The sequence below is a fragment of the Triplophysa rosa genome, linkage group LG25 (genome assembly GCF_024868665.1).
Source record: "Triplophysa rosa linkage group LG25, Trosa_1v2, whole genome shotgun sequence".
Classification (NCBI taxonomy): domain Eukaryota; kingdom Metazoa; phylum Chordata; class Actinopteri; order Cypriniformes; family Nemacheilidae; genus Triplophysa; species Triplophysa rosa.
Genome location: NC_079914.1, coordinates 4222454 through 4241578, shown reverse-complemented (window position 1 = coordinate 4241578; position 19125 = coordinate 4222454). Strand labels below are relative to the sequence as shown.

The 19125-nt window shown below is 36.9% G+C and overlaps 1 protein-coding gene across 2 annotated transcripts in view; it reads right to left on the bottom strand.

Annotated features, from left to right (window-relative positions):
* LOC130548858 (metabotropic glutamate receptor 7) overlaps positions 1-19125 on the bottom strand; it is a 216209-nt gene that overhangs the window by 85562 nt on the left and 111522 nt on the right. For both annotated transcript variants that reach the window (XM_057325892.1, XM_057325891.1), the window contains exons 5-6: positions 18409-18546; positions 8558-8752 (exon numbers count right to left, since the gene is read on the bottom strand). In XM_057325892.1, the coding sequence (XP_057181875.1) occupies positions 8558-8752; positions 18409-18546 (333 nt within the window). The remainder of the gene's footprint in view (positions 1-8557; positions 8753-18408; positions 18547-19125) is intronic.

The window sequence follows — 19125 nt, the reverse complement described above, 5'->3', positions numbered from 1 at the left end:
ACTGCCTTAGATGTTGATTGAAAATGTTGCAATGTTAAATATAAATTTAAATGAAAACAAAACTGATTAAGAAATAATAATAAAGGTTAACTATATATTTAGAGTAAACTAATATTAAAAAAATCTAAATTAGATATAATTAGAAAAAGTCTAGCTGGATACCAAAGTCAGAGATGTTAAAGTTCAACAAGTTCACTTCACTGTTGGACATCATGGGTCCTATAGATTCAAGGTTAATTAAACGAAATAAAGGGCAAAACAAAAATATTCATTTCACTTGAGCTTCTAAAGAAACAAACAAAAAGAGAAACGTAATACATTAAACTAGAATAAATTTGGATGAGTCTAAAAAATGCTGGGTTATTTGGTTGGGTCAAAAAGGTACAAACCCAACCTTTGGATTATAAATTGGCGTGCTGTGTTGTTTTACCCCAAAACGCTGGGTTGTTATAACCCATTGTTGGATCAAATATGAACATTTTCATCCCAATGTTTGGGTTTGTTCCTTTTTGATCCACTGCTGAGTTCAAAATAACCCAACATCTTCTTGTGTGTATCAATGCATCAGGTTGCAATATTTCTCGACAACCTCAAAAAACTAAATACATTTACAACCTGTCTACTATAATAATAAAAATAATAAGTGAAGCTGTAAACCTTTTGTGGTATACTGTACAGAATTTCAGAATCTCTAGATTGTGTGACATTTATACCATTGCATAACATATATCATAACACTGGCCCAGCCATATGTGAAGTGCCTGAAGATTCCCATCCAGCTTTATTCAAACCCAAATACAGGATAGTTCATCTCTCCGCCATCTAGATCAATACCTTGAAGAAGTCACTGTGCAAGCCGAATGCAATCTAAAACCTAACACAAAAAAAGACCTTGCAGAAAAAATAACTCTTCACTTATTCTTTATAAATTCATCAGCTATTAAGAAGTAAAAAATGCCCAGATGTAATTCAGTGATTCAGCAGAAATGTAAAAACTGACTGTCGCACGACGGGTGACAAAAACTGCTGCGGTGCATTTTAAAGTCCTTCATTATTCGGTGACTTTGGCATCACCTGCTGCCTTTTCAAGTCTGTTTCTTGATGTTGTTTGGAGAGAGGCATCATGGGAAGAAGGAATAAAAGGATACATACAGTGTGCTCTGTTTTTCTAATAGACCGTAGGGAGAATGCAGACACCGAATATTAAAAGAAAGCGCAGCGGTGAGGAAATTACTGCATGGTAGTGACACTTAAATAGTGGGCGATGGGCTGAAAACCCAACGAAAGCCACGATTAACATTGAATTAACATAAGCATACGCCATGGGTCTTGAGCAGTTACACAATAATGTGTTGTTGCATTATATGGAAAGCTTTAAGAGGCAGCGGTTATGTTGATTTTTGAATAGGGGGAGTTTCTCAGTGGTTCACTTCATGTATTCAGGTATATACAGGTAATAATAATCAACTCAAAGGCGACCAATCTTTCAAAATTACACTGTAATTACGCTGTAAATATTAGATTTCGAAAGAACCTTCTTAAGCACATTAATTATTAGCACGCATGAAGCCTTTCAATTAGTTTTTATGCTTTCGCCAGAGGAAACATTTTTTAAAAAACCTTTGAAAAATGGCAAAAAACATCAGTTGCCTGACTTCAAGCTGCGTGTTCTTTTTTGCAAAATCCCATCATTCTATGTCTACGGAACAAGTGCTTTCATCACAAGAGTTTACATGCATAAATATCCAGCGCATAAAAACAGGACTGCAGACGTTTATCAATAAAAGCAGGTAAAGCGGTTAGTTTTTGATACTTCCATATACTGAATATAAATTGTTTTATTTTCTTTCATGTCAGCCAGCTTTAAAAATATGATAAACTTTCGTTTTTCATGTTCATATTGTTTAATCAAATAATCAGGATATTTCAGAAAGTGTGGCATATGGCACATAATGTTATGATATATGAACACTTGTATATACACTGTAAAAAAAATTCCGTAAAATTTACGGTGAAAAACTGGCAGCTGTGGTAGCCAGAAATCCACCGTAAAAAATACAGAGAAAATGTTATTTGGTTTACGGAACACAAAAAGTGGACTGTGAAATTAACGGTAAAAACTACATATGAAGCGTTTATTTCCAAAAAGAGATAACTAGATAGAATTTTTCAAAAATCATGTTTTTGCATTCCAATTAATATCAATCAAACTGCAGTTGATTTGTTTTGATTTAAGTCATAATAACTAAAACAAAATACAACTGACTAACACAATAAAAACATGATTTTTGGAAAACATGAGTTATCTCTTTTTGGAAATAAACTCCACAAGCAACTTTAATACATACAAGTCTACAAATCTTCATCCATGTTATATGACATATACACTCACCTAAAGGATTATTAGGAACACCTGTTCAATTTCTCATTAATGCAATTATCTAATCAACCAATCACATGGCAGTTGCTTCAATGCATTTAGGGGTGTGGTCCTGGTCAAGACAATCTCCTGAACTCCAAACTGAATGTCAGAATGGGAAAGAAAGGTGATTTAAGCAATTTTGAGCTTGGCATGGTTGTTGGTGCCAGACGGGCCGGTCTGAGTATTTCACAATCTGCTCAGTTACTGGGATTTTCACGCACAACCATTTCTAGGGTTTACAAAGAATGGTGTGAAAAGGGAAAAACATCCAGTATGCGGCAGTCCTGTGGGCGAAAATGCCTTGTTGATGCTAGAGGTCAGAGGAGAATGGGCCGACTGATTCAAGCTGATAGAAGAGCAACTTTGACTGAAATAACCACTCGTTACAACCGAGGTATGCAGCAAAGCATTTGTGAAGCCACAACACGCACAACCTTGAGGCAGATGGGCTACAACAGCAGAAGACCCCACCGGGTACCACTCATCTCCACTACAAATAGGAAAAAGAGGCTACAATTTGCACGAGATCACCAAAATTGGACAGTTGAAGACTGGAAAAATGTTGCCTGGTCTGATGAGTCTCGATTTCTGTTGAGACATTCAAATGGTAGAGTCAGAATTTGGCGTAAACAGAATGAGAACATGGATCCATCATGCCTTGTTACCACTGTGCAGGCTGGTGGTGGTGGTGTAATGGTGTGGGGGATGTTTTCTTGGCACACTTTAGGCCCCTTAGTGCCAATTGGGCATCGTTTAAATGCCACGGCCTACCTGAGCATTGTTTCTGACCATGTCCATCCCTTTATGACCACCATGTACCCATCCTCTAATGGCTACTTCCAGCAGGATAATGCACCATGTCACAAAGCTCGAATCATTTCAAATTGGTTTCTTGAACATGACAATGAGTTCACTGTACTAGAATGGCCCCCACAGTCACCAGATCTCAACCCGATAGAACATCTTTGGGATGTGGTGGAACGGGAGCTTCGTGCCCTGGATGTGCATCCCACAAATCTCCATCAACTGCAAGATGCTATCCTATCAATATGGGCCAACATTTCTAAAGAATGCTTTCAGCACCTTGTTGAATCAATGCCACGTAGAATTAAGGCAGTTCTGAAGGCGAAAGGGGGTCAAACACCGTATTAGTATGGTGTTCCTAATAATCCTTTAGGTGAGTGTAAGTGAACCGTAACTTAAATTAATTTTAATAAATTTAATTGACATGTTAAGTTATATAATATAAAATACAATAATATCAATTGTGGAATTCAATATTTAATAAATCTACAGCGAATTCGTACTGTAAATACGTAATATTTTATGTATGGCTATATAGTATATCTTTAGTTTTTTAATGGTGCTGTAAACAATAGTTAACTTAGTGTTTTTTATGCTGGGTTCACACCAAACGCGAACAATCGCGTTCCACGCTCTTTATTACTCGCGGGAAAAGTTCGTTATTTTCACGTGAGTGACGCGATCTGACAAATATTTTCCACCATCGCGGAAGACGAGATTGACGCACGCGAGTTCGCGTCTATACGCGTCTTTGCATTGACTCTGTATGTAATTTACGTGCAAAACGCTTAATTCGCGTTTGGTGTGAACCCAGTGTTAGAGATTTAATTAAAGCTGTAATCTATGATTTTTGTTAAAAAATAATGATAATCGGTTAACTTCAGGTTCCTTTCGAACACTAAATTTCTTTCTGTGTTTTGGATCACCATTAAAATCAAATCAGGAATAGGTTGGATGATGTGAGAGAATTCTTCTGCAGATCTGGGAGCAGAAAAACAAAACACAGAGAGGCATCAAGCTTTTGAACTCATTTATTTTAGAAATGTATTTTAAAAGTCTTTATATACGGTACCAGAAAACATCTGGAAGGTTTCATATGTCCAGGGGTTCACAAAATGACAAAATAAGGTATAGCATATCAGACAAAGAATGTTTAGCTTAGAAGGAATCCCCTCCTCCTCATATAGCCAGCAATGTACGGTATTCAGCGAGTTAAAAAACTTCACAATTCATTCTTTGTGGGCTTGTATTCATTTATGCGGAAATTAAATCTAACAGTTATTGAGAAAAAAATACATAAAAAATTGTGTGCAAAACTCTCTTCTTATCTAACTCCATTTCAGAACGGTAAACTCATAATAATAAATTATAATTTGAGCGCTTGATACATTTTCACAGGAAATGTCAGTTGAAGTCATTTAAAAGAAAAATAAGCATGTAGCAAGTAATCTGCATTTTATGTTTTAAACAGAGATGGCGAGGCAAAAGTTACAGACTGCAGCTTAAATTGTCACTAACTGAAACATTTTGGGATGTAAATTCAGTCTAATCATGGGATAACATTTTTTAAAATATACTCAATTAGGTGTTCATTAATGTCTGTTATATCTAATGTTTTATTATCAGTATGTGGTGCTTCTTCAAAGTGTCCATATCAAACCAAACAGGGTTAACTAAGCAGTCTGGACTGAATCACCTGCTTATATAGAGTAAACTCCATCCCATCTGTTTTATGAATCTATTTAGTAAATTCTGATCTTCATTTGCATATTCAATTGCTGTTACTGTTTTAAGCATTGGATATAACATCAAACGCCTCTTTGTTTTTATTTTTTTTATTTTTGAGTTCTCATTTTGTACATTTGTAAACATGCCTAACACCGCATCCTAACCAAACGCGATGCGATGAAATTCCTGCGATAAGCAATTTGTTTGTCCGTACCGAATGCGAAAAGGGGGCGGGACGCGACAATCAATCACAAACAACATGGAAAAGATACCTTTTATAGCGTGTCGCAGCGTCGCGTCGCGTTTGGTTAGGAAGCGGTGTAAGGGGTGTTTTTCTAAACTTTATATTGTCGTGCCTCAGTAGAGTAAACAACATTAGAAATGCTACTGACAGCTAAGAAAGCAATTTATTTGTGTTTCAATCTAACAGAATATTTGCATTTGGATGAACTGTAAATGAACTATTTGAGAATAGTTTTTTTAAAGTTCTTTCTCAGTTCAAAAAACAAAGATTTTCTTTTATGTCTTTTCACACGCTGGCATATGAAAGAGTTCTCCTGACTGCTCACCTAGAAAGCACACAACATTTAAATTGAATAAAGCAATGCTATTCCAAGACATCTTGCTGTTTTTCATGTCTTCAAGTCATTAAATGAAATGTGTGCCCGTCGTGCATCCATCGCTGTCTGACAATGACATTCAAATCGAGTCAAAAAACTTTTCAGTGATGATAAATATTTATATTATAATCGAAGCTCATCAGGCATAAAATATAAGTGAAATACACCAGTGTTAAGCTCTTCATGCATTTCATTTACTCATTTATTGTGAATGCAATAAAGTCTACTGATGTCAAAAATGTATATTTTACCAGCATCACCATGTAAACATTTACACTGCAAGTTTGTTTACTTTTGAGACTGTGAATAAACTACGCAACTAAATCTATATTTATCATTTCATGTATAGTATTATTATATACACACAAACACATACTGTACATACAACACGTATACTATATATACTGTATATATATATATAAATAGTAGATTGTACAGACACAGATACACTAACAAGCTGTCCTTTTTTAACCTCTCCTCTCGTATTCCATTTGGTTATTAAAAGTTGTTTTCTTTCCGGATTCTGATTGGTGTATCTTTAACCAGGTGTTATAAGTTAGATCACATATTTACCCCAAATAGTATTTGCTCATCATCATCCTGACATCAAAGGTATGGCTGCCCTTTGATCTAACAGTTCACTGGTGCAGGACTACAAAAAAGTTTCACTTCATTAGGCTGCATTAATATGCAAAAATCCTTTCTTCTTGGAGGTTTCCTCTTTCAAAGGTCTAATACAACGGCAGCCTTTGAATGCGAAAGTATTCTGAAAGTTAAAGAAAGGTGCACCGGCAAGTAGCAGCAATAAATTAGGAAGCTTAGATAAAGATAGAGGAGAGACCGGGGCTAGTTGTCACACTGGTTTACTGTACATCAGGGAGTATTTCGCAGGGTCGGTTTATTAAGAGGATAGTTCAGGTAAAATTGACAATTATTTACGATTTACTCACTCTCATGTCATTTAAAACCAGTATGACTTTCTTCTGCAGAACACAAAAGAAAATATTTTGAAGAATGTTGGTATCCAAACAACATTGGCCTCCATTGACTTCCATTGTATGGACACAAAACCACTGACATTTCTCAAAATATCGTCTTTTGTGCTCCATAGACAAATGTGTCATATAGAGAGGTTCTGAAAGACTTGAGCATGAATAAATGATGACTTGGGGTGAACTATCCCTTTAATAAATGGCAAAAATGGAAAAGATAACATCAAAAGCACAACATATCATTTTGGCCAGAAAATATTGGAACATTTTTTTACATTTAAAAAAGACTTGCCAGACATTTGTTAAATGAAAGTGTCATAGTTTACTTTCTTGGCTGGTAAACATCCAGCCAAGAACATCCAGCCAAGAACACAAACATCCAAAGTTTGTTTGTGACCCTAAACAGTGTTCATCTATTTGTCATCTCTGTGGCTAACTCAAGTTAGTGATATTGGATTTCCTGCGTGGGTGTTTCAAAACATCAAGACACTTGTTCAGTTTTTTCAAATTTCTATGCAGGCAGACACTGAATAGACAGGTGCCAAAGATAGATCATATTTAAATCAGATTTAATCCAATGACAATATTCATTTTCCTCCCACGAGCAGCTGCGGCTTAATAAACAAATGACATGCTGGATCTTACAGCGGGGTTAGGGTGGACCTTATATTGCTCAGCGCTGTGGGTGCTTGGAAATCTATTGTTATTACTCATACTTATTATATTTTCCTCCCACAACATTGGTACGCAACCCGTCTCGCGCTGTTTGGTTATAGATGTGAATGATACCTCACGTCATGTTGTTCATTGAAGAGAGGTGTTCGGTTTTCTATGATTGGACATTGGACATTTCTCCTCGCAAAACATTAAAATGAGAAAACACCCATTTGACAGCATTCATAAAGGACTCAGAGTTATATCCCTAACATTACAGCAAATACTGGAAAAGTTGAAACTGGTAAAGAGAAAGTTAGTTTCAAAAGTTTTAACAATAATCTGTTTATAAATTTATGTGAAAATCAAAAGTCTGCAGGAATTTTGGGGTACCAGAATAATATTTTATGGCTCTTTCAGAGTTCAAGTGACTTTATTGTGTTCTCTGTTATATTTTATATAGATATCAAATTCAGATACTAGATACCAGAATGTTTAGGAGAAATAAAAGACACATAAATGGGACTATATAGAGCTATAAAATATTGCGAATGGAATAGTTCATATCACATGGTCTTTCATGAGAAATGTTATATTTTATATAAATACCTCCAGCTTTCTACCCTTGAGAGCAAACCTTGAAGACAAATTGTTGCACTTGTGAGACACAAGACTACTGGGGATTGTTTCTTGTAAAGAAATGTGATGGTAGGCAACTACCATTCATTTTTTCCAGAAAAAGTTGAAATCTATTTTTATGTACAGAACTGTGGAAGTCTAACTTTAGGGCACATCTGAAAAATACATTATATCTAAAGATGCACCGATATATTGGCCAATTATCGTTATCGATCGAAAAAAGCAATTTTTCATGCTATCGGCCGTTAAAACAGCTGATGATTAGAGGACAGGAAAATGCAATGACTTTGTGCTCAGTATAGAAAATGTTAAGAAACATTATCAGTTTGATGTTCAATATTAACAGTCATAATATGAATCAGAGAGTTAAGAAATATTCATTCTTTCTTCAGAATCGGTCTCCGCATCGGCATATATCACTCTGAAAATTCGGATATCGGTAGGGAATTTCGTATCGGTGCATCTCTATTTATATCTTGTGCTTTAGTGTGTCAGCCGTAAGTATCAATAGATTTCCAAATATTCTTTGACATTAACTTCAATTATCAAAGCACACCTCTCCTCAAGTCATATCTGTAAAATAAAAATCATATCTGTAGCACAAACAGTGCAAGTTAAGCATTGAAGATAGGAATTTAAGGGCAAATGTGTTCTACTGGACCTCAAGCTTGCATGTCTGTAGGCTTTAGTTGACTCACCGTTGAAGCTGACAGAGCGGATGTACTTGAGGAGCTTCTTGCCACCAGTCATCTCAGAACACACACCCGACTGGTTAGGACACAGATCCTTCTGCATGTTGTGCAGGGCGTGGGCCATGGCATACACGGCATCAATCACAAACTGCACCTTCCCCTCTTGCTCGTATTTCGAGTCTATTCCTATTCGCTCTTGCCCTGGAGGAAACATTGAATAAAAAACATATAAGTTTTAGACGGCCCAGGCAAAGTATACAGGACTGAATTTCAAGGGGGAGAGGACAGTTCAAAATGTAGATATTCTCATTCTTTTATCCACGCAATAGCCTCCAAACGCTGTGCAGATTTCATACATAAATACAGTGAGATGTTCAGCATCTATGGTTTGAAAATATAAAATATGTCCTCATCTAGAGTCACCTCAGTGAATCTTGAATTTCCACCACTTAGTTTAAACACATGCTGATATTCAATATAAATGTATAATAATAAATACAAGTGAACCTGACTAAAATCAAGAATGTGATAAAACCACAGAATTCGCACAGAATTCGTTAAACTTTTAAGTCAGAACTATCTGTTTTATTAATTCATTGTTGCTCTTTCATAGTTTAGGAGACTTTGCCGTTTCATATTTTTGGGTATCAACTTGAAACCACAATGATTACCCACAACAAATAATGCTGTCTAGAAGAAAATTTGGGATGGAGATATCTTCCACAAAATGTCCAATCTTTAAAGGAATTTCACCCTTAAATGCCTTAGAAATTAATCTAAAACACTAATCCACACAAGTATAAATGTCTTTAAGACCTTCTCACGATTTAACCTTGAGTCAAGCACATAACTGTACTTTAAAATATCTTAATAATGATGGCCGTGTACTTACACACCTTAAACTGTGAGGATAGCTGTGACAGTTCTATTAAGACCCAATACTCCATGATCCATGCGTGGAAATTCTCACAGGACATGAATGGCGTTCACGCAATATTCTTTGCAATTTCTCTTTTTCTCTTCAATTAGCTCTGCTGTCTTCCTGATCTGACACTTTCCCTCAGAAGTCCGCCCTGGTTCCTTGGGAAAGCTACCCACAATAACGTTTTTTATTAAACATACTACAGACGTCTGAAATGAAGTTTTTTTTAAAAAGGGGAAGCAATGAGGGGATCTAATGAGGCCTGACACTAGCTTGGACAAATATCAGCCCATCCGAAAGTGCTATTAAACCTTTTCAGTGAGCTTGAAATACGCCTTGTGGGATTTCATTCACATTATTGAGTGGATCTCATTCTTTAGATGATATTTACTTGCAGGATGATTGATTGATGTCTTTAAGAAGGAAAATTCTCCTTATCCCTAAAGGAGAAAGCCGAAGCTTAAAGGACACGGCCATCATGATGACGTGTTTAGATTGATTAATGGTATGACTGTGACTTAAATGGATCTTTTTATTGGCGCAAAATTTGTAGAAAACAACTCGAGAACTCAAAACGCAAAACTGTGAATAGTACTTTAATAATAATATTGGGTAAAAAATCTCTCCAACAAGAATCAACGTTGCACATATTTTATTAAAAGTGAGAGCGTATCACACTAAAGCCTTTGTAAAGATGGACTGAACGAGGTAAAAGAGATTTCACACTTTTCAACATCCCGACAGCATCAGATTAAAGGTTATGACATTCTTCCTGTCAGGGTCAGCTGAAGACCTTGAGGGTTTCAGATCAATAGACATCAATGACCCTGTGCAGTGACATAAAGCTTCATTCTGCCAAAGGTAGGGACACACTGAAGGTCATTATAACCCGTAGAAAAAAAGGCTGGACTTAAAGCGACAGCAAACCTTTTTAACAATACTTTACAATTATAGTTGTCAGGACTCTAAACCAATCTTGACACGAAACGCAATGACGGTTATATCTTCAGTATACAGAAATCAAGGGTCACACTTTCAACTGTATTTCATGAATTTCTGCCTGCAGATGTGAAAGAAAAGTCTTGATTTTAGCTAGCAAGCACACAGTAAGCATCTGATCAATTTGATCGACAGACTTTTGGCAACTTCTTTTTCTATGTCAAGCAACATGCAATAATTAACCATATGCAAACAATTTATCATATGCAATAAACTGCAATTGACTTCATTCAAATGGCTCTTCCTGTGTAGTTCTTGGCTAGTTTACAGTGAAACAATCTGTGAAATTTTTGTTGACTATACATGTCGTAGTATGATGCTGTCATGGCTCTGCTTCATTTAGTCATGTTTTTCTTGGTCCTGTAGCAGAGCCATGACAAAGTCTTAGGTTATGTGTGGAGAGAAACATATTATTGTCCTTTTGACAATAATATACGTTCTCTCCAGTGTCTCGTCATTGGCCCCGCTCCTCTCGTTTCCTTGTGATCTTTCCCTGAGTGTTTGATTACCCACACCTGCCCCGTGTCATTATCCCTCGTTTGTGTTTCCTATATATACCCTCTTGTTTCTCTGTCCTGTGCTCGTGGATTGTACTGTGTTCTGTGCATGTACTGCATTCTCTCGTGTTCTTGTGCCCTTGCTCGTGTTGTTACCCGTGGTCCTGTTCCTCGCCCTGTTCGTGTTTTGTGTTTTTCCTGCCTTGTATTATTTAAGACGTTTGGTCGTGTCCTTTAGTTTAGTTTTATTGTTCTTGTTTTCATTTTGTCCCCCACGTGGGAAGTCTTTTGTTTTATGTGTATTTCTTCGTTCCGTTTTCACCATTGAGGGTGTTTTGTTTTTGCGTTTTTTTTTGTATAAAGTCTTGTCTGTTAACCCCTTCACTGCCTGCCTGCAATTGGGTTCTTCCTCCCACGTTCATGACAGATGCTCTATTACAGAAATGAATGAGTTTTTACATTTCATACGGTTTTAGGGAAATCGCAACGTTGGGCTAACTGGATAGTAGAATTTCAGTGATTTTACTTGCTCTTGTTCTTTTTTCAGTTCTTTGATTGCCTTATTCAAGTTTGATTCCACCTCCTTGCTCCCACAAGAAACATTTTGGCTTTCAAACAAACCCAAAAGATGCATTTAAATCCGTTTGACTCTCACTTATCTTGGTAAGAACAACCTTCACTGCAGCTGAAATTTCAAGCCAGATGTTTAAGTTAGTTGGAGTGTCTGTTTCTACCTTCATCTAATCTGTATCAGCCATATGCTATTAGATCTGAGATTCATTATTGTTTTTGAGGTAAAAGCAGGCCACGTTTTAATGCTGAGAAACTGTGACTATCTTAGAAGACAGGTCTGTGAAATCAAAACCCTTAAAAAGATGTATTGTATCATTTGGCTGCCTTTATGCATTATGCATTTATATTTATTTTATTTTTTACATTTATTTGTGTCATTTAAAAATGGTCTCTTTAATGGTTTGAGCCCAACACTTGGGTTGCAATACAACAATTTAAGAAATACTGGTGTATGAGTCCCAGATTACTATAGTTATTACAGTAAATATTATATAGATGTACATTCTAAAAATGCTGGGTACTTCAACCTACGGTTGAGTAAATTATAGATAAACCCAATTGCTGGGTTAAATTAACCTACAATATTTCCATATTTGATAGGTTTAAAACAACCCGGCATTTTGTTGGAGTGTACAAAGTCACCAAGTGTGCATTTTAACCCATGCACTGTGTTCCCTTTTGTTGACACAATTTTGGTAATTTTTAACCATGTTCACATGTATAACATATTAAAAAGTAGCTTTGTAGTCTAGGTAAATAGATTCTTGTGTTCTGTTCAGCCCATTTACATTTATGGCTTAATAGACAATTGAGAGATCTGTTCTCACTGAGGCACCAGCCTGAGACAACTTTACCCATAATCCTTCATTTTAAAACACAGGAATTTGAAACTAAAACGGCAACAAATCTCTTCCTGTCACTAAAGAATAGCGAAAAGACCACCGTATCATGACTTGACTGTTATTACAGTCTATTCTGTAGTTACCTCTATAAAAATGGGGGATTTGGAAGGGTCTGGCAACCTTAATTAAGACTGGAGGCCCCTAGCAGTCAGCAAAAAAATCTTAAAACTGTCAGTGGTCACAAAAGTTTAGTAAGAATGTGTATTTTTACCAGTTGCATAACAGATGCTACCAAACATAAGTCATGATAACCTATGGAGAATATTCACAAAATTGTCGTTTTCTTTCTTTCTAAGCTTGTACTGAAACTGTCTACAGGTGTGCGGTACTTGGATGTTCTGCTGGTTCTTGATCTGAAACATTCGAGAACCACGGGTCGAACCCAATCAAAGGCTTCCATCTTTTTACGTTCACAGCACAGATGAATAGATGAATGAATGGATGTCAGGTCATTTACTTGTCTCCGGTACACGAGGAAATGCCTGTCACTCTCATTATTATCAAGCTATAATTCTGTAAACCCTGACACTGAAATGGAACATGTGCTGTACAGATAAACACAGCATGTAATTATAGTGAATACATGTCTGTGGGCTGATCGGCGCTCGCTGAAACAGGTCAAAAAAAGGAAAGGAACGAATCAGCCTGTCCCTGTTTCTCAGAACACAACATCCCACACGGGAACGGTTTGTTTGCTGCCGATACAACACTCTACGCAAAGAACGTTGTCTTGACACACAGCTGCTATGATAAACATCATTCAGGTGATGTGATGTCGTAAATGTAAAATCGACAATTTATTGTCTTAAATGAACAGTTCACCCAAAAACAAAAATGCTTTCATTACTTACCTCACCCTTATGACATTCTGAAACTGTTTTAGTATTTTTTACATACCAAGCATCATACAGGACCAAAAACACATGGCATATAATTACTTTTAATTAATAAGCTCTAAAATCTCATTCTGCCTATTTAAACTGCAATGTAACATTAACTTATGACACACATGTAAAGGTTTGGAATGACATGACACTGAATAAAAAATGACAGAATTTCCATTATTTAGAAGTAAAATGGGTTGCAAATGTTATTTCAGATTGACCTTTTTAGTATATACCAGAGCTCTTCTTTATATAAGCAATGAAAAATAATGTGAGAGCAGTATAGCTACCCTTGCGTGACAACATTGTGTGATATAAGTGACATAAACATAACATAAATTCTCGTGAGGTGACGTAAAAGCCTGTAGGAATAGCTTGCTAAAATGTTTAGATAAAACCAGACGGACATCTCCCATCTAGCACTTGGGTACTCATCTGTCGTCGGCAGTTAGTAAACGCTCAACTTCACATTCAACTCTGAAAGCTGTATTTTCGTTACTTTTTCTATGAGATATATGAGTAATAGTTAGAGACGCAGCGATATATCGGCCAATAATCGGTGGTTGATAAAAGCAATTTTCCACTCCATCGGCCCATAGTTTAAAAACAGATGATGATTAGGGCCGATATATTCTGTCAATCAGAAGAGGACATAAAAATGCAATGAATTTGTGTTCTGTATATAGAAAATGTTAAGAAACACCACCAGTTTGATGTTCAATAATAATAGTCATTTTATGAATTAATAACATTCAGAAAGTTAAGAAATATTCATTTAATCTTCAGAATCCGTATCGGCATCGGCAAATATCACTCTGAATAATCGGCTGTAGGTATCAGTGCATCTCTAGTAATAGTTAATGCTTATGATAATACTCGACACTGGACAATATACATAATACTAGAGATGCACCGATATATCGGCCAATAATTGGTATCAGTCGATAAAAGCCATTTTTCTCACTATCGGCCGATAGTTTAAAAACAGACAATGACCAAGGCCGATATATCCTGTCAATCAAAAGAGGACAGGAAAATGCAATGAATTTGTGCTCTGTATTTAGAAAATGTTAAGAAACATCAGCAGTTTGATGTTCAATATTAATAGTCATCATATGAAATAATAACATTTAGAAAGTTAAAAAATATACTGTAAATGTAATCTTCAGAATCGGTTTTGTATCGGCAAATATCACTCTGAATAATCGGTTATCTGTATCGGTGGAGAAGTTTAGTATCAGTGCATCTCTACAAGGTACAGCTTGCAATTAACAATTTAACAAATAATTCACAAAAAAATATTTGAAAACAGAAAATGTAACCTTGTCTATTGGCAATGGTGTCGGTAGATTTTGGATGATTTTGAAAAATGACACACTTTAACTTTAAGAAGATTCTAAATTAATTAAAGACCCGTTGAATGCGCCGAGAGCATAATGACCTGTACACATCGGAGAAACAAACAAACAAAGGAATACAAATTCACAGTGACTTTCCAATCCAGCCCCCTGTAATTGTCTCCTCTCCATTTCGGCTGTGATCCTGGACCACAGCCAACTCTCTCTCTCTCTCTCTCTCGCTCTCTCTCTCTGTCTCTCTCACCGTCTCTGTCATCCATCAGACCCGACTCGCCTTTGGCCCCCAGCGCATACTGTTATTCCGGGGACAGCAGCATGTGCTTTCACTCTCATCACATGGCCAGGCCCTTGATGTCTGTAAATTGGCCCCCACACAGATGCCGTATCCGGGCGATGGAGACTGATCAGTACAGCCGAGACAACACTGACGTTGCCAGCTGCCACTGACAGAAATCGTTACCAACCTACAGTTCTTGAATATCTCACCTCCTTGTCCAGAAGCCATCATAGCAGACAGGCTACTCAGTAAATAAGATTCCAAAAAACGAAATCTGTAAAAGACATTGATGGTAATAGACAGACCTTTGACTACTGGCGAAAAGTCTCAAGTTCATAAGTAACTTTAGCCAGAAACTGCCTACTCACAGAGAAGTGACCAGTCACTGTTTGTATTTTAATGTTGAAATACTTGAGACCACAATGACAGACCAGCATAGAAAAACCTCAATCCATCTTAATGCAGCAACAAACCAAATTCAATGACGCAAACATCTTAAACTAGTATGGACTGGTATACCCAACATTTTTTATTGCATTTAACAGTGACCAAAAGTGATTTCTCGATGGCATGTTTGTACAGTATTTGCATTTATTGCCCCATGAGCTTTAATTAAACAATTAAAATATGAGGTGTATGTTAAAAAAATGCTCAAAACACCAAAACAAAATAGTTATTTGGCCAAAAAAGCCAATCAAGGAAAACATGTTGAACATATAGAAAATGTCTCGAAAAACAACAAACTTAGCTCATGTGTTTAATTTTTAGCCAAACCTAAAAATAAACAATTGCTTTAGTTTACACCTCATACACTTCACAACATGCATAACATTTTTTAATACATCTTCAACAATACATAAAAAATATATGAAACGCCATATAGTGTATATAAAAAATCAATTTTCCAATGTTGGCCACTACTATAGAATGTGAAAATAGACATTTTATTTAGGGAGTTATGTATCACATATTAACTCTTTCCTTGCCAGATTTTTATAAAGTTACCAGCCAACCCCAGCATTTTTAATATTTTTTAATCAAAATTTGACAATTGATTTCGATCAATTTGATTCCCCCGAATATTCTTCTGTGAATATATGTGCATACAGTATATCAATTTAAAAAAGTTATTTTTTAATAACCTCACAAATATGTGTATCTTTCTTTAAAAAAATGCAACATTTTGAACAAAATGCTGAGGTAATAGCATTTTGTCAAAGATCAAAACATAGAATAGAATTTGCTGCATTTGGACCAATACATGCTGTACTCCTTCAGAAGATGGGTAAGAGCGCTCCCTTCCAGCGAAAACATTGTTTTTCGTAAATTTCTGTCAATGGCAGGGAAGCGTTGTCTCATAAATTACAGATACTTCTATCAATGGAGAGGAAAGAATTGCAAAAGAAAGCCGTGTAAGCAAAAATTCCACTCAAATACAATTCACACAAAGTCAGACAGTTACAGCATTTCCTTTTTAGTGGGATGCTTTCTTGCAAGACAGGTGTCTATGTATGTAGACAGCAAGGCATCTCGCAAGTTTTTGAAGCAGAGCTTTTTCTTGTATGCTAGCTGTCTAGGTCATTGGCTGATTAACCGAGTTGTCATAGTTTTAATTAATAATAATAATTTGTTACATTTATATAGCGCTTTTCTGGGTACTCAAAGCGCTTTACATGGAAGGGGGAATCTCCTCAAGCACCACCAATGTGCTGCATCCACCTGGATGATGCGACGGCAGACATATTGCACCAGAACGCCCACCACACACCAACTTATTGGTGGAGAGGAGACACTGTTACAAAGTCAATTAGTACATATGGGGATGATTAGGAAGCCATGATGTATAGAGGCGAATGGGCGAATTTGGCCAGGATGCCGGGGTTACACCCCTACTCTTATTCAAAGGACATACTTGGATTTTTAATGACCACAGAGAGTCAGGACCTCAGTTTAACGTACTTCGGTTCATCCGAAGGACGGTGCTTATTGACAATATAGTGTCCCCTTCACTCTACTGGGGCATTAGGACCCACACAGACCACAGGGTGAGCACCCCATGCTGGCCTCATTAACACCTCTTCCAGCAGCAACCATAGCTTTCCCAACAGATCTCCCATACAGGTACTGACCAGGCTCAGCCCTGTTTAGCTCCAGTGGGCAACCAGTCTTGGGCTACAGGGTGATATGGCTGCTGGTGATCCCAATGCAATCTGAAGGCACATATCTTACAACCAAGAACAAACGTGGTTAACAATTTATTTTTTCTGCTTTTCATTTAGTGTGAATCTAGGCAATAGTATTGATTATCGTGTTAATTACGCTACCTCCTCCAGATGGTTTACCCCTTGTGTTGATATCGACCTCACAACAGGTTACAGGACAAAAGACAATTTAAAACTAAATTTGCAGTCTACAAATGGCACTGCTTCAGTAAATAAGCATATAATTGGTTAAATGAAATGTTCTGGGTTACTGTCAGAAGAACATGCTAAAAGCTGAAAAGAAAAGCATTCATGCATGCTTCTGTTATCCAGTTATGAATATTCCCAAACTTCAGTTGACAATCTTGATGCCTGCCTAGTCTATCTTGTACCTCTGTGGGTATTGGAAAGCAGTCAGGCTGAACTAGCCATGATGAGCTGAGGGAAGCTCGTGTAATTGAGAGCTCTGTTACACAGGAGAATGTGCTTTGTATTCAGATACGCTGCGCTAATAAGCTGCAGCCGATGAGCCTGACAGGGTTCGGCACGGGATGCAGGGAAACAGTGGAAACTTTCATAATTCTTGACTTCCAAGTGGTTTAATACGAACTGTCAGGTTTGTCAGACAGCAGAGCAACAACGAAGAAACTTGGAGAAAGAAAAACTGCATGTTGCAAAATCCCCGGTTGAAAAAGCCAGCTCAAAGCAACCGAAGTGGTTAGCTTGTTTTCTGGCCTTGGCCAAGCTGGTTTCTTAGTTTCAAAGATGAATAGGGAGATGAATTCAGATCTTATTATGTTCTTTAAGTAACACAAATGCTAAACTGATGGGACTGGTAAGAAAGCTGAGGTTCTAAGCTTTCAAAAGATACCATATATGATGTAATATTGGATCCCCCTGTTGAAAAAACAGCATATGCTGGGTTAGGTATGTTTTGATGCTGGTTTGACCAGCTTAAACCAGCTATGGACCAGCTAAGGACCAACTTAAACCAGCACATGACCAGTTTAAACCAGCACATGACCAGCTTAAACCAGCACAAACCAGCAAACTAGCATCAAAACATACCAAACCAGCATAAGCTGTTTTTTCAACAGGGTCATCCGTGGTTCTGCGGTGGTGGCAGTGTTCGAGAGGTTATACTGGTCAACCAGCTGGCAAAGTCCAAAAACCCATCTAAAACCATATAAAAAGACCACAATATTCAGACTGGCCAGACAGCAATAATAATAAAAAGCATTTACCTGTGCACTTTCTGCTAGTGTCTTCCCTTTTGGAGGAGCTCATGAGCTTGCAGTTGAAGTTCTCCTCCCAGAATTCAGCAAACCACACGTTCCTTCTGTTGTTTTCAAGTGTGCGCGATGTAAAATAGACATCAAACCCTGAAAAGAACAACGCATCGCTGTCAATGATAACATCAGGTTATCTACAAGTCGTACGCATTTGACTTCATTGTAACAGATACATAATTTAGTTAGCATCGCTTTTCTCCAGAAGAGCATCAACCGTGCTGGATAAAAACAGCATAGATGTTCAGCAGAATATGTTGTGTTTTTACCAGCAACTCAACTGGCGTTTATAAGAAAGACCATCCTGGTGAAACATCATCAAATGGATTTTGGGTGGTGAACAGTACGGCATTAGAATAGTACTAGAAAAAATGCAGAATAAAAACTGCAAGATTATGTCATCATTTTGTGACGATGAGTGAAAACGCAGCTCAAGATATTTATTGTGATTTAATCATCCTACGCATGTAAAGAACATTCTGTGAAAGTATAACCTTGATATCTTTAATATTGATAGAGTAAGACCATGTCAAATATTGAAATCATAGTGAAAAATGCTTGAAATTTAAATGTGATGCTAGTAATCTCAAAATTAGATTACGAGACTTTAACCTGATCTTCATAGACTTGGTCACGTTTTTCTCTTAAAGGGGTCATATGACAGGGCTAAAA